The sequence below is a fragment of the Aulostomus chinensis genome, chromosome 8 (assembly GCF_037954235.1).
Source record: "Aulostomus chinensis isolate RoL2024-O1b breed Wild chromosome 8, RoL_Achi_v1.0, whole genome shotgun sequence".
Lineage (NCBI taxonomy): Eukaryota > Metazoa > Chordata > Actinopteri > Syngnathiformes > Aulostomidae > Aulostomus > Aulostomus chinensis.
This window is the reverse complement of record NC_141327.1, coordinates 2,034,174-2,055,026: the sequence shown is the minus strand read 5'-3', so window position 1 is coordinate 2,055,026 and position 20,853 is coordinate 2,034,174. Positions and strand designations below refer to the sequence as shown.

At 50.2% G+C, this 20,853-nt stretch overlaps 2 protein-coding genes across 2 annotated transcripts; both read right to left on the bottom strand.

Annotated features, from left to right (window-relative positions):
- Nucleotides 1–2,068: 2,068 nt before the first annotated feature.
- Nucleotides 2,069–6,305, bottom strand: LOC147256810 (ras-related protein Rab-33B-like). Its single transcript, XM_086210030.1, has 3 exons — nt 5,852–6,305; nt 2,930–3,108; nt 2,069–2,820 (listed from the first exon to the last, which is right to left on the bottom strand). The coding sequence occupies exons 1-3, from the start codon at nt 6,068–6,070 to the stop codon at nt 2,493–2,495; spliced, it is 726 nt and encodes a 241-aa protein (XP_086066156.1). The 5' UTR covers nt 6,071–6,305; the 3' UTR covers nt 2,069–2,492.
- A 778-nt stretch (nt 6,306–7,083) lies between these two features.
- naa15b (N-alpha-acetyltransferase 15, NatA auxiliary subunit b) lies at nt 7,084–19,279 on the bottom strand. Its single transcript, XM_086210413.1, has 20 exons — nt 19,066–19,279; nt 15,714–15,798; nt 15,513–15,617; nt 14,517–14,674; nt 13,269–13,403; nt 12,773–12,926; nt 12,265–12,384; nt 12,067–12,162; nt 11,633–11,739; nt 11,469–11,541; nt 11,230–11,399; nt 10,976–11,128; nt 10,237–10,365; nt 9,911–10,124; nt 9,633–9,826; nt 9,431–9,539; nt 9,123–9,221; nt 8,887–9,030; nt 8,650–8,747; nt 7,084–8,519 (listed from the first exon to the last, which is right to left on the bottom strand). Exons 1-20 carry the CDS (start codon nt 19,117–19,119, stop codon nt 8,322–8,324), a joined length of 2,595 nt encoding a protein of 864 aa, XP_086066539.1. The 5' UTR covers nt 19,120–19,279; the 3' UTR covers nt 7,084–8,321.
- Between the last annotated feature and the right edge of the window lie 1,574 nt (nt 19,280–20,853).

Genomic DNA, 20,853 nt, shown 5'->3' with positions numbered 1-20,853 from the left:
AAGGTTTGACCGGAAGTCACTTGGGATGATTTGTTCCTCCGTTGCTGAATTTAGGATTGACATGCAGCGGAAACTGAGGCTGAAACTCCTGAAACAAACTAAACACAAACCAGATGAGGACACAACACAACCCGAGTCACGCCCCCTTGTGGTCAAATGGCAAAAAAAGTTTAAGTATTTTACACCAGCAGTTAGGAAAAAATGAAATAAAGATTCTCAGCGAGTTCCCCGCCTGCAGTAGCAGCTCTGATCCAGCAGAGGGCGGTGACGGCCCTGGCTCTTCGCCGGTGTACCTCCGCCTCAGATTGAGCAACTACCGGATTGCAGTATTCATGATGACATCACCATGACATCATCTGGGATTACCTTCTCCTTTGAAACTTGCCGGTGATATTAAATCCCCCAAATCCAGAGTATCTGTGTCTGCTGGGTACGTGGGATATCACATGTACTACTACTGCTGAGTAATTAATTACTGCACATAAAACTACAAGAAACACACGCAGACGTCAGAGGACATCGCCTGCTGCAGGCCAACGCTGCGCGCAGAGACTCGCAACACTGATGTGATGAATGTTGCACCAGTGTGACACACACACACACACACACACACACACACACATACACGCACACACGACCTTCAGTGCTCTGAAGCAGATGGTCACATGACAGTGAATCAGCGATTGGACACAAACACTTCACATGACCCCCCACCACCACCACCACCACCACCACCCCCCCCCCCCACACACACACACACACACACACGTGTGTGTTGCTCACGTCACCCGTGTTAGTGACAGGATGCTGTGACTTCTGGACCTGGTGAGCGGTGCTGCTCTGCTAGCTTCCTGTTCCTGGACTACAAACATGCCTCCTTCCTGCCTTGTTAACTTGAAAATTTGCGATTTCATTTGCAAATAATGTGACATTCCAATGCTAACATGACAATGTGTAGTTTCCTCACCATGAATGTGTAGTTTCCTCACCATGAATGTGTAGTTTCCACACATGAATGTGTAGTTTCCACACATGAATGTGTAGTTTCCTCACCATGAATGTGTAGTTTCCTCACATGAATGTGTAGTTTCCTCACCATGAATGTGTAGTTTCCTCACATGAATGTGTAGTTTCCTCACCATGATTGTGTAGTTTCCTCACCATGAATGTGTAGTTTCCTCACCATGAATGTGTAGTTTCCACACATGAATGTGTAGTTTCCTCACCATGAATGTGTAGTTTCCTCACCATGAATGTGTAGTTTCCTCACCATGAATGTGTAGTTTCCACACATGAATGTGTAGTTTCCTCACATGAATGTGTAGTTTCCACACATGAATGTGTAGTTTCCTCACCATGAATGTGTAGTTTCCTCACCATGAATGTGTAGTTTCCTCACCATGAATGTGTAGTTTCCACACATGAATGTGTAGTTTCCACACATGAATGTGTAGTTTCCTCACCATGAATGTGTAGTTTCCTCACCATGAATGTGTAGTTTCCACACATGAATGTGTAGTTTCCTCACATGAATGTGTAGTTTCCACACATGAATGTGTAGTTTCCTCACCATGAATGTGTAGTTTCCTCACCATGAATGTGTAGTTTCCACACATGAATGTGTAGTTTCCTCACCATGAATGTGTAGTTTCCTCACCATGAATGTGTAGTTTCCTCACATGAATGTGTAGTTTCCTCACCATGAATGTGTAGTTTCCTCACATGAATGTGTAGTTTCCACACATGAATGTGTAGTTTCCTCACCATGAATGTGTAGTTTCCTCACCATGAATGTGTAGTTTCCTCACATGAATGTGTAGTTTCCTCACCATGAATGTGTAGTTTCCTCACCGTGAATGTGTAATTTCCACACATGATTGTGTAGTTTCCTCACATGAATGTGTAGTTTCCTCACATGAATGTGTAGTTTCCACACATGAATGTGTAGTTTCCTCACCATGAATGTGTAGTTTCCTCACCATGAATGTGTAGTTTCCTCACCATGAATGTGTAGTTTCCACACATGAATGTGTAATTTCCTCACCATGAATGTGCAACGCGTGTCCATTTAAGTTTAATTTCGTGTGTCCAGTTGACCAAAGATCTCCTTTGCGTATTGACGGTGTTTTTGAGAGTAGGAATGTTTCAGAGACCCTTCAAAGGACAAAGTAGGTAACAATCACCACAGGACCTCATGCCCGCAATGCTAACTGCATAAAATACCTCATTCCTGCAATCCCAGCTTCCTGCTGGACTAAATTCAAGATTTATTTGAAGCTCATCAACAGGCTGATGGACTCCAGCATCTTTTCAGTCACAGTCTTTTATTCTGCAGCTCTCACGGACGATAAGATGACAGGTGAGCAGCGTTTGGAGGTATGACACCAGGTACCTGAGTGAGTATCAAAGGTCCGGGTGGGACTGACGCAGTATTTCTCGTGTGAACGTGAAGGATTCTTGCAGCTTGTTGCAACTTTGGTCCTTCATCTCCTTCAGCAGCAGGTCCACAGATCTTTCTCTTCTGTCTTGTGCAGGACTTTGAAAGAGCCGCTGGACGCCAGAGCGCTCGCCGTAGAGGTGGTCTTCCGTCTCCTCAGTTTGGCTCCTACAGCAGCCACGATGTCCTCCACCTTGTCCTGCTGATACAGCACCTCTCCGTCCCCTTGTTGCCTGGGTGTGGATTTGCCCGGCGGTTTCTTGGCCGATGTCTCAAAGAACATCATGCTGTGAGCCTTGGCAAAGCTCCTGGCCCTCTCCTGGCTCACCTGGGCCCCGGTGCTGGTCCGGCCACGGAGGTCACTCTTGTTCCCCACCAGGAACCTGAGGGGAGGACAGGTAATATTCACTTTCCCTATAAAGACAAGCTCTTGTTCAGGGCAGTAGGCGGAGGTCTCTACTCTCCAACGTTCTCAAATGAATCCGGACTTACCGAGGGATCTCCTGGCCGAGGCAGTTCTGCCGGCACTCCTCGATCCAGGACGAGAGGCTCCTGAAGCTGGCCGGGCAGCTGACGTCATAGACGAAGAGCACCGCGTGGACGTTACGGTAGTAGTGCTGCACCATGGACTTACGGAAGCGCTCCTGTCCAGCTGTGTCCCACAGCTGGAGCTGCAAGTGAGGAGGAAATCACATTTGAAAGAGGAAATGATGAGGAGGCGAGCGCAGCGAGGAGAGGAAGTCATGTGATGAACCAACCACCCCCAGATAGAAGAACGCACAGGGCCTTGGCTGTCTGATCCCCAGGCATGGAACCTGGCTTTTGGGACATGAAACATCACCTCTCTGGCGGGGAAGGAGCCGGAGCTGGTGGAAGAGGTTGAGCGTTACCGGCTTGACAGAGTTGGCCTCACCTTGACACAAAGCTCCAGGTCCGGAACCCAAGTCCTTGAGAGGGGCTGGACTCTGTCCTTCGCTGGACTTGCTCCAGGTGAGAGGCCGTGGTGGGTTTTTTGATCGCCCCCAGACTCCGAGTGCAGCTTTTACTTAAATAATCTTACGTGCTGTTCGAATCCTGTGGTCACTTTGAGATATTTTCAGGCAGTGGTTCACTATTTCACTCTGTCCCGTCATTTAAACCGATGTCTGTTTCCTCACTGCCAGTTCTAACGACGGCGTTTGTCTCTGAGAGTGGCTTTGTGCGACCGCCCTGTTGTGTGAAAAGTGCTGTATCAATAAAGTTTGGTTGATGTTTGACCCGAGACTCGTAAACAGGCTGGCGAACCGACTACCGCTGTGGATCTCCACCGACCAGGAATCGGACCGGTTCCACGCATGACTCAATCAACCAGAAAAACAAACTGGTGGAAACAAAGCAGGAACCTCCTCACACACACACACGCACACACACACACACACACACACACACACTTCCTGTCATGTGGTTGTTTCCTCACACCCCAGAATCATCACTCCCACATGCTTGACTCAAAACAGATGGATCAGCGCTGCACAGTCTGGCTGCTGCTCCTGTTTAACGAGCGTTCAGTCACACGGAGGAGCGGCGCCGGGAGGAGAGGGCGCCGCCTCTCTGAGGATGCTGCTGCTAACATGACCCTGCAGCATGTCAGAGCTTCACGCTGCTCTAAAGGCTGCGTTAGTTCTGCATGATGAGGAACAACTGGAACCAGAGAACAAACAGCAGTGGAACCAACAACTATCACATCGACCACCATCACCAGACCGGTGGATGGTGGACGTTCAGGTCTACATCAGATCCACCAGTAAACACCAGACTGGTGGATGGTGGACGTTCAGGTCTACATCAGATCCACCAGTAAACACCAGACTGGTGGATGGTGGACGTTCAGGTCTACATCAGATCCACCAGTAAACACCAGACTGGTGGATGGTGGACGTTCAGGTCTACGTCAGATCCACCAGTAAACACCAGACCGTTGGATGGTGGAGGTTCAGTTCTACATCAGATCCACCAGTAAACACCAGACCGATGGATGGTGGAGGTTCAGTTCTACATCAGATCCACCAGTAAACACCAGACCGTTGGATGGTGGAGGTTCAGTTCTACATCAGATCCACCAGTAAACACCAGACCGATGGATGGTGGAGGTTCAGTTCTACATCAGATCCACCAGTAAACACCAGACTGGTGGATGGTGGAGGTTCAGTTCTACATCAGATCCACCAGTAAACACCAGACCTGTGGATGGTGGAGGTTCAGTTTTACATCAGATCCACCAGTAAACACCAGACTGGTGGATGGTGGAGGTTCAGTTCTACATCAGATCCACCAGTAAACACCAGACTGGTGGATGGTGGAGGTTCAGTTCTACATCAGATCCACCAGTAAACACCAGACTGGTGGATGTTGGAGGTTCAGTTCTACATCAGATCCACCAGTAAACACCAGACTGGTGGATGGTGGAGGTTCAGTTCTACATCAGATCCACCAGTAACACCAGACTGGTGGATGGTGGAGGTTCAGTTCTACATCAGATCCACCAGTAACACCAGACTGGTGGATGGTGGAGGTTCAGTTCTACATCAGATCCACCAGTAAACACCAGACTGGTGGATGTTGGAGTGGTGGAGTCTTAAAAACCTGGGTTGCTAACAAGAGTCTAGAGGAGCCTACAGAGGTCATGGAGGTCATTAAAGGTCATCAGAAGGAACAAAAGAAGCCTGAAGCTTAGTGATGGTGACCTTGAAGTCATGTGACCCTGGTGTAGTTCTTCATAGGCTACCGTTAGCTTAGCACTGCTAACTGTAGCATCCAGGCTTCCAGCATCATCAGAGGGTTCATTAGTGAAGATGATCTTGATGAACTGAACCTGGAAGATCATCAACTTTTGTTCACCAGAGCTGATTTACTGATTCAATCACCACAATCACATGGAGCGATCCTATTGGCTGCTGGGGGAGGAGCCAGGAGATGACCACTTCCTGTTGGTGGAGGAAGCAGGAGATGACCACTTCCTGCTGGACTAAACATAGACCTCATCCCTGACTCGATCACTTCCTGTTGGACTACAACAGTGGTCACCCCTGCAGTCCTCGGTTAGGCCAGTGTTAAGTGGTGTAAGCTCACCCATAGAACTGTTCAAACAACAGTGTCAGTGCTGCAGTTTCCTTCTGAAATGACGTGTACGTTTTATTTCGTTTGATGAGAGGCTCGTCTGGGTTTGAATCCCAGTCCTTCCATGTTTCATCTTTTTAAGCTCTACTTCTCCCTGGGAGCCCCAAGTTCCATCCTGCGGTTGAGTTGTTGGAGAAGAGCCGTAATTAAACTCCTTGAACTTCTCCCGTGTTGCTCGTCATCACCTCTGTGAGTCAAAGGGCGCAACTTTCCCCACAACCATCATCTGAATCGACGGACCAACTGTTCTCTCATTACCTTGATTTTCTCTCCATCGATATCGAGCTGTCTTTCGCGGAAGTCCACGCCGATGGTGGCTTCCGCGCTGGCGGGGAACTCTCCAGCGCAGAAGCGGTGTGTCAGGCAGGTCTTCCCCACCGCCGAGTCTCCGATCACCAGCACTTTAAAGGTCGGACAGCGAGTCAGCAGCGAGGACACGCTGCCCAGAGAGCTGGACAGCTCCAGAGAGGACTCCATGAACGGCCGACTTCCACAGCTACTCACGCTTCCTCGGGCTCACCCCTGGAGGTCAGTGCGCCCAGGGGGAGGACACCAGCGGGGTCTGGGGGCGGAGGAGAAGCCTCCAGCTGGGCCGACGTTCAACCGACACATGACCGCGATGTTGGTGGGCAGGAACTCTGCAGCGAGTCCATGAGGACTCCATAAACACACGCCCGACTACACCCGCTCCCAGAGCTGTGCTGCCCCCTGCTGGCCGCTCCACTCAGTCACACACGGAGACAAAGGAGGGATGACGAATCCCTCTGGTCATGATCCTCTGGCTCCCTCCTGAGGAGAGAACACGATCTACAGCCAAGTACATCAGTATTTATACCCGCAGGACAAGGACCACTCATACTTATAATCTCACTTGAGACAAACCCTTCAGTCCAAGAGGAATGACGTCAGAGTGACGTTTCATTGTGCGGTTCCTGCCGCCGCTGGTCCGTGAAACCAGCTTCAGGTTAATATTGCAGGTTACATCCGGGTCCTAAGAACCAGGTAGAACACAACAGATGCTCTCAGGGGTAAAAACACAAAAACATATTTCATCATAAAGAAAACTGTTGAAAGGAAAAATGAGGAACGAGAATCATTCACTCCTTCTCATGAACGAAGGATGGAGTCCAGGGACCCTCAGGTCCTCCAGGGCTTCTCAGTCGATGAGGACGAGTTTGTCCTCACAAGCATTTAACAGATTAAACCTGAACGTAAATCATTTTAAGACTTCCTTTGCATAGAAAAGAAAACTTAGTCCTCACTGAAAGAATTTGTCAAGTTGTTCCATCTCTGGTCGTTCAGGTTCTGAGAGACCGTGGGAACTCGTCAAGCTTCAAAAACAAAACATCAAGAAAAACTAGGACTGTCCGAGACGACAGAAGGCAGGTCGCGTGTCCTCAGTTCAGGGTCAGGTTTGTGTTTGGATGCTGTTGAAGGCACCGGGAGGTGCGAGTCTGCAGCTTAGCAAGCAACACAAACAGAGAGAACAAGAATAAAGATCCATTCTTTTTGTTTGGTTTTAATACAAAAATCCAGAGATATCATACATCACCATCTCCTCATCTTTCACATTTCACATTAGAACCCAAATTAGAGGAAAAAGGGGAAGAAAAGAGAATCATTGGAAACCAAAAACCGTGGGAACAAAACCAGCTGCTCGTACTTTTAACTCGCCTTGTAACATTTGATCTTTTTACTTCGGGAAACCGGCTTGGATGCTGAACTCCGACCTTGCGTGGAACTGCCCCTCTGAACCACAGCTCGAGTCCTTGTGGGCATGCAGATAAAAACCATTTCTAAGAGTGACAACGGCAACAACACGGGGCTCTGCTCGCTAGAACCACGTCACCATCAAGACTTTCATGGAACCGTCATGGACAGGAAGGGCTCTGTGGTATTGCTTACATCCATCTGGCGCTCGCAGAACTATGTAAAAATGTAGAGTGTATTTGAACAGAGCACAACACACAACCTGCACAGTCTGAATCTGCTACAGTGCTCTGCAATACCAGACGGAGGGTTACATGTTCCCAGGTAGAACCAGGAACCAGGAGGGAAGCACAGGTGGAGCTGTTACCATGGGGGGAGGCCGTCTCCATGTTCCTGCCGCCGTCACGGCGGCGGCCGGTGGACGGGTGGATGTCCTCGGGGTCAAATTCTGAGTCCATCAGTAACTGCTCGGCTTCCTACGGATCCGTCAGAGATCGGGTCCGCGCAGCACAGTCTCCCCTTCCCCACTTTCATTTAAATTAGCTTTGCTTTTAAAATTAAGAGAACATGATTGGTGACAGGCTTGTAGAACAGCACTGGTCAGTCTCAGCATCTCCATGGAAACTGACCGTCTTCAACCGTCCGTCTCAGTTCCTCCCAACAGCTTACCAGTAATTCTTGTTCAGTCTCATATTCAAGGTGGTTGGTAGCTCAATTAAAAAACTAAAATGGCCATTCTGGTCCCCCCCCCCCCCAACCACAAATATACACACAATTGCACACATGCTCACTCACACACACACACACACACACACACCCTTGACACACACACAGTCCTGATTTTCACCATGTGGGAGAGAGCCAAGCCGTGCCGGGTCAGACCCAAATAAGCTGAGTCAAAGAACGAAACATCTATTCCGCCTCCCGTGTCTGGCTCTACAAAATGGCTGCTAGGCGTACCACAAGGCTCCGTGCTAGGCCCTATTTCCTTTTCTCATCCGCTGCTTTTCTGTCGCGCTCACATCTCATTGGCTAGCTCCTCTGTTTCCATGGAGACATCTCCGTTAGCGATCCTGGTGTTCTCCTCGTATCCAGGGGGCATGAACGCTAACGTGTAGGGGTAAAGCTTGTGACATTCGGCGCGGTAGGACTCGGCGCGCTCCTTACAGTCGCCAAGGACGCAGCTCCGAAGGTTCTCCAGGACCTCTGTGCAGATCTGACGAAAGAGGAGAAATCAGCATTAACCACCGAGGGCTGCCTCCTAGCAACAAGAGCTGCACCGTAGAATCCATCAATTTAAACCTTCATTACTACCACTACCAACCATGTCACACCTGAACACGCACCTGTATAGTTCGGTTATTGAGCGACTCATCGAGTGCAGTCGCCAACTCCACTGCCTTTGTTTCCATTGATGAGTCCAGATACACCATCATCTTAGCAGCTGCAGAGAGACGAGAGTGTGAGCGTTCCCGTGTGTATTGATCATGTAGCTGTGTGCGTGAGTACGTGCGCGTGCATGTGTGCGTGAGTACGCGCGCGTGCATGTGTGCGTGAGTACGCGCGCGTGCATGTGTGCGTACCAGCCAGCCGGTGGGGTATGGAGTCGGAGTGTTTGCTGAGGTAGGCCTGGTTGAAGCTCTTAGCATTGCTGTCTCCAAACAGTCGGGTGATCTCCTGCTTCAGTACTGTCCGGACCACCTCGGGCAGCTCTTTGCTCTCTGAAACTGGATCAGTGGGGCGAAGGAGGACAATCATGAGGAAGAAAGACACAAACATACACAACATGTGCAGCTGGGTAGGACACAACCTTCTTTACCTCCTTTGAAAAAGCGGACTAGACACTGGTGTAGCCAGGGGTGGTCCGGGTCGATGGCCAACGCTCTCTTCACCGATTGGAGCATCAACAGATATTTTTCTGCAGAGAGAGAAGATGGAAAGATGGGAGATTGAAATCAAGAGAGAAATGTTGGAAAAGCAAACCACTCCAAACAGTTTCTTCACACAAAAATGACACGACAGCTTCTAGGACACGGGTACAACGGTTTGAACAAATAAGTGAGGTGGGAGTGGTCCAGCATGAACGGCTCCGTCATGCTATCTGAGGTTACCACTTGTTAGCCTCACCTTTCCTGAAGTAGATCTCAAAGGCCAGCAGGTGCGTGTCTATCTTATCTTTCACCAGGTGCTTGAGAGGTATCAGGAACTTGACAGCTTCTTCCAGTGGATTTTCTACCTGAGAAAAGGAAGTTGCAAAGAGATAAAATGTCAGCATCACCTGACTGACTCGGCTCAGTCCCGGTTCAGGTCTTAAGGTTGAAGTTCTCACCTTAACCAGTTTGTCAGGAATGAGCTCCTCCTTGGGCCCTCCGATCTCCTCGTCATCATCCTCCTTCTTCTTCTTCTGGTTCTTCAGCTGCTTCTCCTTTTCAGCGTTCTTCTTCTCTTCCTCCAGCTGGGCTTTCTTCTGGGCTCTCCGCTGTTTGTTCCTCAACTTCTTCAGCTCTTTGTCCGACAGGTTGGCTACAGACAAGAGAGGAGGGACACGATGGACTCCTCTGCTTCTTTAACCATGAGAGCATCCCAACGCGACCTCCTGTCCCTCACCTGTGTCGGCCTGCAGTTCCTTGCTGTCGTCGGTCAGGGGATTGTCATGGAGGCTCAGGTAGATCTGGATGGCGGTGACAGCAGCCTTGTAGTAGAAGGGATGCATCCGCAGCACGTCTTCTAGCTTCAGCAGGTCAACGTAGGAGCGCAGCGTCATCTTCCTCATACAGTAGGTGTGGAAATCAAACTGGTCGTCCGTGATCTCCACAAAATGCTAAGGAAGAGGAAGCCAGTGTGATGTGACAGAGAAAGTTTCCAAGCAACAGAAATGGCACCTAAACAGCCTTGATGTGGGAAACATGACAGTCACACAAACAAAGTCTCACCCGTTCAATCTCATGGCACTTCTTTAGAGCCTCCCCAAACTTGTTCATGGCCTTGTAGGCGAGTGCGCACTCTGTCTGGAACCACATGCACTGCATCTCATTCAGGTTCTCCACAGCTGACGCTCCCTCCTGGACCAAGAACAAATAAAATAACTGACAATTATGTCCATTAAATCCAGACAGAGGCCAGCGTGTCCCGGCTGAGACGCTCCAGGAGCGTCCGAGCTGCTGCCTGTTGGCAGACATCTGTGTTTGATGACTGTGAATGAATCATTTCAGCGTCTGGTCGACTGATCGGGGTCAAAGTTGGCGTCTGCATTGTTAGCGCCTCAAGGAAGTGGAGTGCTGAGGGTCTGATAACAGGGCTCAAAGTGCTGGTGGATTACTGAGCAGACAGCTGGATTAAGACCATGTGGATTACGGTGACAGTTGTTAGCTGTCAGTCTCCATTAGCTACGAGCTAAACATACGTGGCTGGCTCTTCCTGCATTCAGGTAGATGCAGGAGAGGAGAATTTATCTGTGAGGACTTGAAAGCCAAAATATCCTTTTTGATTGAAGTACTGCTTTTATGAAAATGTATGGCTTCTTAGAAATAAACTGGTGTCAAATTTGTTGTTGCAGGACTATGACGAAAACGTGAACTCTCAGTAGAAATGAGTAGAAAAGTCCTGAGATCTGGAGGTTGTGCTGGGCCTTCGAGGACAGGAAGCACATCAGCTTTCTGTGCGCACGCTCACCCGTGTGAATTTCGAGCACATTTCCTCCGCCTCTTTGATCATGCCAGCCTTCAGCATGTACTTGGCACACTTGGAGTTGATGAATCTGTCGGCAGTGTCGAGAGCCTGGGCCTCGTCCATCCACTGAGCTGCCTCTCTGATGTTCCCAGCATGCTGCAGGAGGATTAAAGGTCAGTAAAACAGTCATGACCTACATCAGCCACACGGCGCCCTGGAATATGGACCAGCACCGTGCTGGTGTTCCATTAACGTACCTTGTAAATCTTGGCTTTAATCAGGAAGAGTTCGATGAGCGTTGGTGTACTCTCTATGGCTGTGTTGATGTATTCTAGAGCCAGTGTCTGTTGGCCAATCATGTCGTAGTGCTGGGCCAGGAAGTACTGCACCCAGAGCAGCGTGGTTGGTGGCTCCTCCTTCCCATCATCTGGGACAGGTGGCAGAGTCAGTTTGGTCGCCGCAGTTGTAAACAACACATGTGAAGGGTTTTTCTCACCGTTCTGGCTGAACAGTCGAGAGCTCCTTAACGAGGTTTCAAAGCCCACCACCAACTCCTCGATTATTGCTACCTGTAGAGGAGAGAGGTCAGAGGTCAGAGATGAAGATTTCCCTCAGTGCATCGCGCACAAGCACGAGCGGATGGGGCATCAGCTACATCACCTTTTCTTTGTCGTTGTACAGAGATTTGAGGGTGGTGAAGACGGGTGGACATCCTTTACTGAAGTTCATCCTCAGGTACCGGTCCAGACACTCTCGGAACTTCTCACCTACAGGAAGTCAGGGGATGGAGATGGTCAGCCCTAAAGTCACACCTTTGACCTCCGCCGGTACCTTAGAATGTCCTCAGCTGAGTATTTGTTCCTTTTAATGACAATCTGGAAAACCTCGGCAGAGCCTTGAATCACACCAGAGATTTGAACTTTTACAAATCAAGAAGAAACCTGCACATAAAACAAGCTTTAAATGAAATTACTGACATGTCAGGGTATTTGATGGATGTCCCAATAACGAGAAATGTTTCCTGTTTAAATCAAGTCCTTACAAATCTGTAAATTCCGACCACATGACATAAATCAATGTTTTATTGGTCGCACCAGTAAGGAAGTTGAGGGGCAGCCGGCGAGGAACCAGGCCTTTGGGAAACTTCTCCCAGGCGTCCTCATAGATCTTGTATCTCTCTTCCACGCTGCCTATAAAACACAAACATTCAGTACAGCACTAGTATTACCACAGTAGTATTACCACAGACGCGTAGTGCTCAGTCTCTATGAGCCCTGAATAATGTGTCCTACTAGGTTTCAGGGCTTTCTCCAGTCCGTGGTAGTAGGACCAGTTCTCCGGGTTCCTCTCCTGCAGCCGGTGGTAGACCTCTGTCGCCTCGTCCAGACGCTCCAACTGCAGCAGCAGCTCGCCTGCAGAAACAAGACCACCTTCACAAAAGAACCAGAAGCCGCTTCATTTGAACCAAAGAGCGTTTAAGGCAGTAAAAACATGGATGTGAAGTTTACTCTCGGAAAGGACAAACCAGAAACACGACACTTGTGTGAAAAGAAAACAACAAGCAGAGGTCAGAGGTCAGGCCTCTAACCCACCAACATGTGTGCATGCTGAAGGACTCTGGTTCACTTACACGTGAACTGACGGCAGCACATGTGTACATTTGGGAGATTTCCACTGGTGTGTAACAGCTCAGGGACTCACTTAGCAACCCCTTTACTCTCAAACGCCAGCGACAAATTGATCCCTGCTGGCGGGACAGCAGTGACATTGAGGGAATTGGGGGGGGGCTCAGTGACCCACCTCGTGTCTCCTCCACCGCCAGTTTATCACAAATCTGCTTCTCGTAGCTGGACAGGTGCTCCAGGGCCTCCTTGTACAGGCCCGCTTCCCTCAGGACCTGGTTCTGGTAGAGGAGGAGCTCGCTGTACTCATAGTCCACTTTGTCTGGAGATGTCTGGAGACGCACACACACACACACACACACACAGTCAGACATGACTTCACTCCATAATGCTCAGGAAACAGCAGCATTCTCTGCGTGTGTGTGTGTGTGCGCGCGTGTGTATTTGCCTGCTGACGGCAGCACAAAGACAGGAAGCAGACAGGTCACATCAGGCCTGAGCTCTGTTGTAGTTCCACCCAGACACACATCCACAACACCCACCAGTGCTTAAATACACACAGCAACCCTGTCAGCAGGTCAGACTGCCACATCAGGACAGGAGGCCCCACTCATCTCAGGCTTTCATTCCAACTCCCCCTCACTCCAGACAGACTCGGACACAAAGTGATGCACCTGCTGTGTTTTCCTGAACTCCTCGATGATCTTTGCTGCCATCTCGTAGTCTTCCAGGAGGTGGTAGGCGATGGCGTAGCCGATCCAGGAAGCTCGCTGAGCCGGACGCAGCTGTAACAGCTGGTACCGGGTCTCCTACAATCACAACGAGGGAAGACAGTTAGTGGTGCTGAGGAGAAGCGCCACTTTCTCATGGGCAGCTCCTCGAATCCTCCATGTGATGAGAGCTAAAGCAGGAGGCGGGAGAATCTTGCTGATTCCCGGTGCAGCTCTGTGCTGGCTGGCTGAGCGAGGCCCCTCAGAGCCTCTCCACAGCTCCATCTGGCTGTTTCATACCTCTCGCTAAATAAGCATCCAAATACCAGGAGAGCTGTTCTACATTGTGAGGCCTTCCTGCTGAGGGAGACTGCAGTTGGGATTGTGGGATTCTGGAAAGTCATTTCCTAGCAAATCCTTTTGTTTATGTATTAAAAAAAACCTCCCTGCATCTCAGAAAGACTCTTCTGGCAGCGCTGCCCAGCTTGAGGCTTCTCCTACACCTGATGACCAAATGCCAAGACCTGCTCGCTTTAGGATCTGAGAATATTGATTTAACGAGCTCTGTCACTATTAGGGCCCATGTCCACTGAGACAGCGGCGGGCCGGAGGCGTTACGCTTCCAGGTGGTGTCCATCTGATTCTCATTAATGTGACATTCAAGGAACGCTGACAAAGAATAACTTCAAATCTGGCACAGAAGTCCACTGGGACTTCAGGATAAAATGTAAAGATTTCAGAGAGCAAAGGTCAAGGCCACTGCGACGGGCACATTTGGCGCCAGCGTGCACCTGTGATGCAGCATTTCTCGTCTTCTGAATGCAACCATCTCTCTTCTCTTGGTTCTGCTGCTGTGAGGGTTTCTGGTCATCTCTGCAAGTGTCTGCCCTCTGTATAAAGACTCAGGTGTTGTCCTGGACTTTGTTGTTGTCGTACTGATTTATCCTACACTGCTGGTGTCTGACACAATCCATCAAAATAGAGAAGCAACACACCCACCCACACACACACACACACACACACACACACACACACACACACACTCAAGGTGAACAACTCCTCCTGAGCCGAGGGGCCCTGCAGGTCTATCAGCGTTTATTGAGATGTTGTCATAAAAGCAGGACGTCAGTGAGCAGTGCTTCATCCCAGCGCCCCACCACCGCTCTCCTGGAGGGACAAAAAGACAAAAACTACCATGTGGACACGTCTCACCCTGTAGCCCTCCAGGTCTCTCATCTGGATCTGCAGGAGGGACAGGTCCCGCAGGATCTGAAGGTTGTCCTTGTCCCACTTCAGAGCATTACGGTAACACTTGATGGCCTCATCGTACTTCTTATCGGAGCGCTGCAGTAAACCGTACACATGCCAGCCTGACAGGCACAGAGTCAAGGAGCATAGAGACACTGTCCTCCTGCTACTGTCAAGAACTTGTCAAAGTCTACTGAGGAGAACGACCTTCCTCTCGCACTGATCAGAGGATCTCAGATCCAGCTGACACAGCATCACAGCAGCCCTGCCCTCCACCAGCTCTCGCTGCGTCTGGTGCTTGGTGTGTGGATCTGGTCGTCATGTTGGGTGCTGCCAGTTCTTCTGATTCATAAATGGTACGAACCTTTGCGGACAGGAGCTTTTTCTGTGTCTCCAAATAAATCAGCTGATTCAGCTGTTTCTGTTGGCAAGAGAAGTCAGCGAAGAACGGAGGGACGATGCTTTCTTGAGACCGCAGATTCCAATGAACTTGGACTTTTTGTTGCAGGAGTAAAGAAAACAAAATCCACACACATTTGGACAGGAAGCTGTTCCACAGATGTTGAGTGCTTTTGAAATCTGTGGCTGAATGTGGCTTGGGAAAAATTAAGAAGTCACCCTGAATAAAAAGACTTTTTTTTTTTTTTGTCAGGAGGCATTCAGAACAAGGGAGGCGGCCAAAACGGCGGCTGTGTGTTGTCGAGGTGCGTGGACCCCAGCAGGGCTCGGGCTGCTGTCACCCGCTGGAGGGGGCACAGATCGACTCTGACCCGGGACTCAGAGACGATGTGCTGACTCAAATCCGCTGAGACAGGCGCTCTCCTCCGCCACGTCTGGCATCTCAACTTCCTGCGGCCTCACACACTTTTTTTTTTTAACAAAACAAATTGCAGAAAGTCGAAAGAATGACCAACCTCAGGACTTCCTCCACAGCCACGCTCACACACACTTGAAGGATACAGACGTGGCTCTTGAGGTCATTGCGCAGGCCTCTTCTCACCAGGTCGTAGGCTTCTTCCTTCTTCCCCAGACAGTTCAGGGTCAAACCCTTCATGGCCAGAGTTTCTGAAAGGACACCCGGACATTCTGATCAACACTGACCAACCGTGGAAGACAACATCCTCCATACATGCACGTCCTGTCCACACTGATGCTGCTCACCTCCATGCTCGGCAAACTTGGGGTTGGACAGGATTTGTTTGCAGAACTTGAGTCCGTTTCTGTACTGTTTGTGTTCGTAACATCGCTGTTGAAGAAAGGAGAGAAAAATGTCACCCAAAGACTGATAAAAGAGCAGAAGGGCAGGTGCAGCTCATCCAGGGCACGAGCGGGCGGTCCACCGCCTCCGCACACCGATCCCCTGCATTTGTGACGTGAACACACAAACGTCAGCGCGTGCTGGACATTTGACCCTTGAAAACTAAAGAACAAATTCTCAGTGTAACAGAACTTTTATATTTTTTGGTCAAATATTTGGTTGGAATCAGAATCACAGCACCTCTGAATTACGGTGCCATTCAGCACTCAGTCAGTTCAAACAGACCTTTGAATTAAACACAAGCGGTGAAATTACCTGATCTGAGCCCTGAATTTATAAATAGGGATGAAGTTGCACAATCAAGAGTGAACCAGCTCTCCTCCTAAGCTGATCAACAACTGTGTGTGTGTGTGTGTGTGTGTGTGTGTGTGTGTGTGAGTGTGTGTGAGAGAGACAGAGGGAGAGAGAGATTAGTTGGCAGATGGCATTTCGTTGTCCCACCACTGAATTCACTGATTGTGACAGAAACGATGTCAAGCCGGCCGACGGTGTCAAGGTTGGGTCTCCGTCGTCAGAACTAACAGACTTTGGGGGAGAGGACGGACGACAGGACTGAGCAGGTGTGAAAAGACGCTCTGTCCGGGACTGTGGAGGCCAGCAGAGACGTGTCGTTCCACTGTTTTCACTGTGTGGATGCAGTAGTGGCGCTCGTGTGTACACAAAATCAAACTGTAAAGAGACACATGACCAGTTAAGATGATTCACTGGTCTCACCAGCTAACTTGTGACAGGACTGGTCAAGAGCATCTGCTGTCACATGTCACTCAAACCTGTGTGTGAACAGCCAACACAAACAGCATGAACACGTCAGCCAGCAGAGAGCATCCATAGTTCACGAGCATCTCACACATCCCCCATCGCCACGACGCTGACTGGAAACAGCAAAGTGTCGATCAGTGTCTGAAGAACTGACAGGAAGCTCTTTCCTCTGAAACAGGAAGTGATCCCCACCATGGCACTGAGAGGGGGCTCAAGCCTGGTCTACCACAGCATCCAGTCAGACGTCTGACTGCTACCTTCACTACTTGATGCCAAGCACTTTGAAAATGACAATGAACTGTGTGTGTGTCACTGTGACTGCTTGACACGAGAAACACCAGCGTCTGTTCAGCACCGCCAGCCTCGCCACCACCTCACACACTTCATACGCGGGTCATACAGATACGAGGACAGATTGTACGTTCAAGTAAGTTCGTACAATCACCCCCCCACGACTGTGCTTATCTAGCGTATTCCAGACATCACCCAAAATAACTCCCCCTCCAGTTACAGAGTCTGTCAGAGCGGTGGCTCTCAGCGGCAGGCTGCTCGCTAGGTGGAGTCGACACTTCAGAGCCGCGCTCTAAGCAGCCTTCAGCTCGCCAGGGATGAGGAGGAGGGTTTCTGTGGCTGCAACTAACGAGCCTTCACGATGCTTTAATGGCAACTTCAGAGAGTGACAGCGCAAAATCAAGCCCATTGTTGTGGCGGCTTCATCTCACTGCTGCAGCCAACCACTGACTCGTTTAACGATGCGCCATCAAGCCACCAAACGAAAACATCATCTGGATCATTTTGGCTGACGCTGCAACAGGACCTGTAGTTTGACTGGGAACGGCCCTTCTTGTTTCCTTTCCTCTGAGCCTCGCGCTGGCGTCTGCATCCGCATGTTCTCTTTGATGATCCTCGCCATAACACAACTACACCTTGGTCATAGAGGCGGGCTGTGACCCTTTGACATTCCTTACAAAGATGAAGCTCCTTTGCTTAAAAGATTGCACTTTGATTCCTGTGACAGTAATGTGACCTTTGGTGTGGCCTTGCCTCTGAATTTGGGTTTAAAAGAAGAAAAAAAGAAACACGCCTTTGACCTGCAGAAAACAACGGGGGGGCATCGTATGGGCTTCCGTTCACTGTAGAGGACGAACGGCTCCGTGTTTTCAGTCAAACTCTGGTCTCAAGCGTTCTCCCAGTTTAATGAGCACTGACTGAATCAAAGTAAGCAAAAAACACCAACATGTACTTTTCTGAGCCATTTGGCTTTCATGAGCACCTTTAAATTCAAAACTTGACCTCATGAGCCACAAGTCCAGGGGGTCAAGCCTTCCCCGTGAGGTAAACACAGGGGAAGGCTTGGACCTCCACAACAACGCTGCTTATCAGTCCGGCCGGTGACGCTCAACTGGTCACTGTTCCTGGAAAGCATGGACTCCCACACAGGGACGTCTGGCAACGCTAGACACCGACAACGCAGGGGGGAGTGCATCGCGGAACGTAAGAGCCGGGCTGTAGTCTCACCTGTGCAGTAACTCCTCTGACATCACACCTGCGAGCTGGCCGCAGATCAACAGACGCAGGCACCTGAGCATGGAGAGGGCTGGAGGGATGGGTGGGTAGCTATGTTAGCTAGCCGCCGGAGCCCAGCAGGCCTGAACATGCTACAGAAGTGCTGACACAGTTCCACCGGTCCCTCCCTGTTCTTCCCGGGTTCTCTCTCTCACACGCGGCCAGGTGGACTCACACTGACCTCGAACTGTGATCAGTACTCACGCGAGCTGAGGTCCAGATCCCCGGTTCCAACAGACAAGCACATACATTCTGTCAAAGCCACATCTCGAGCTAGCAGGCTAACCGTAGCGCGTTAGCAGATTTCAAATCACCAGCACACAGAGTTCTGTCAGCCTGCCGGGACGTAGACCCGCACCCGGGAGACGGAGGACCAGCCGGCGAACCCCAAGTCCCAGGCAGAGAGGAGGCGGCTGGCGAAGCTAACGGGGTCTCTCACGTCACTTTCACCAGCAGTTAGCCAGCAGCTAGCTAGCAGTTAGCCATCGTGGAACCCAGCGTTGCCCGACTTACCGACTGTTGTGTTTGAATGCTCTGAGGCCTTCCCTCATTTCCAACACAATCCGTTGGTTTCGACCAGCATCGCGGTCTTTTGCGAGCGCTGCTCTCACGTCGTTGTGAATTGAACGTTTTTTTGTCACAGCACTGTAACGAACAACGATTTTAGCTTGACGTCGCGGTGACAGCGCACATCAGGGCCAGGCTAGCGGACCCATTCAATGATGCCATTTTGCTAATACACTGCGGCTAACGCTAACAGCCGGAGACCCACACTGACACTCAGAGTGCCGCCGGTGGATCTGCGAGCCTGTCGGTGTTGTCCGTGCTGGCGACAGCTGTCGTTGAGGCGGGTTTTAGCAGCCAACTCACCAAAATCCTCTTGAAGAGAGCGTTCTCTTTCGGCGGTAAAGTAACTGTCGGCATTGTAGCAGAAGAGATCAGTTTCCCCTCGACCTCAGCACATGTAGCTAACGTTAGCCCAGCTAGTCAAGACCAGTAGACTCGCCTGCTTCCACCGCTCTGCTCGATTGCTCTGAGTTCTCCCTCCGCTCGCTTCCCCCTGGCGGCCCGCTGAGCCTCGCTCCTCCAAAATGGCTGATGTCGATTCGTCGCACAAACCGAAAGCGCGCGTCAACAGCCTGGAGTTTCAGGGTTGCATCACGAAAATAAAAGTTTGACAGCATCAACGGCGCACAAGACACAGAAACCTCAGGGGACCAACAACAATCGAGATTGACTGCTTTCATATTTTCATGTTGGGCTCGTATTTTGTAATTATTGTTTACATTTTGAATTACAAAAATGACTTATTTGTTTTTTTAGAACAAGGGGTAAATTGGTTTTACTGGGAGCAGTGGGGGCTGTGACAGCCAGACTGGAAGACTCTGTCTCCTCAGAGCTCAGTCCCAGGAACAGCTGAGATACTCCCAGGCCTCTACTGGAGGACCTCCAGGTCCAGGTCCCACCTCCTGGTCGCATCAGGTGGTTCTGTCAGTCCTGACTGAGACGAACAAGAACCCGACCAGGAAGGTCTTGCTCTTTGACATGGAGCCTCATCCGCGGGTTCTCGGACCACTGAGCCACTGCCAGGATGCGCTGCTGCACTTGGCGACCCGCTGAGGAGAGACGCCCCCCTCAGACGGCCAAGCCTCGGTCAGCAGAGGCTCAGTTGTCCGACAAATCTCTCATCAGACAAACTTCTGTGCTTGCGGTTCTTTATTTAAAACCTCAAGCGCAAAAAAAGTCGAATTTTTGAAAACATCTCAAAGACTGGAAAGAACCAGGAGGTTTCTGACGAGTCAAGAAGGATTGTGATGCAACTCACGTGCAGCTGTGGTGGTCCGTGCTTCCGTGGAACGTCAAGATATGAGAGACACCAGCCTCATTCCCAAAAAGCCGGCTCCAGTTCCCTGAATGATCCCATTCCAGAGCGGAGGAGTGTCTCTCCTCCCCGGAGCGTCTGGAACAAAGTGAGAGACGTCGGATTCGAACGAGGAAATATTCGGTTGAGACATAAACAGAACATTATGGCTGACTTTGTCACAATTTAGATTTATATTTGTTACACAGACACACCTCAGCAACAGAAATGGACACACATGTTTAGACCTGTGAGAGCGTGCGCGCGCGCGCGCGTGTGTGTGTGTGTGAGTGTGTGCGATCCACCACTGGCTCACATTGTTCCTCCTGTATTTGTCCGTATGTTCAGTAGAGAAGGACACAGAAGGCGGAGACAAATAAAGAAGCCAGACAGGTTGGAAGCAGTTGCCTTCAGGTCTGCTCAAATCAAGGCTGAGGCCCAGTTCAGAACAGCAGGCCTCCTTCATCAAAGGTTCTTCGACACTAAGTGGACATTTTGCAGCCCTGGTTTCAGACTTACAGGCAAGAAGCAAAGCCTGATTCATCACCCCTCGGCCTGACGTCTGATGATTGACAGCTTGGAGAGGTACTTAACAGATGTCAGCAGGAAGGGGTGGGCTCAACCCCGTCAAACTGAAACCAAACTTTGAGTTGCAAGAGAGAGCTCCCCAACTTTGTTATTCTAGTTTCAGGCAACTGCCAATCAAAACATCCATCCATCCTCCATCCATCCTCCATCCCTCCCTCCCTCCATCTTCTCCCTCTTCCCCTGTTCAGGGTGGTGGGGGTGGAGCCTAT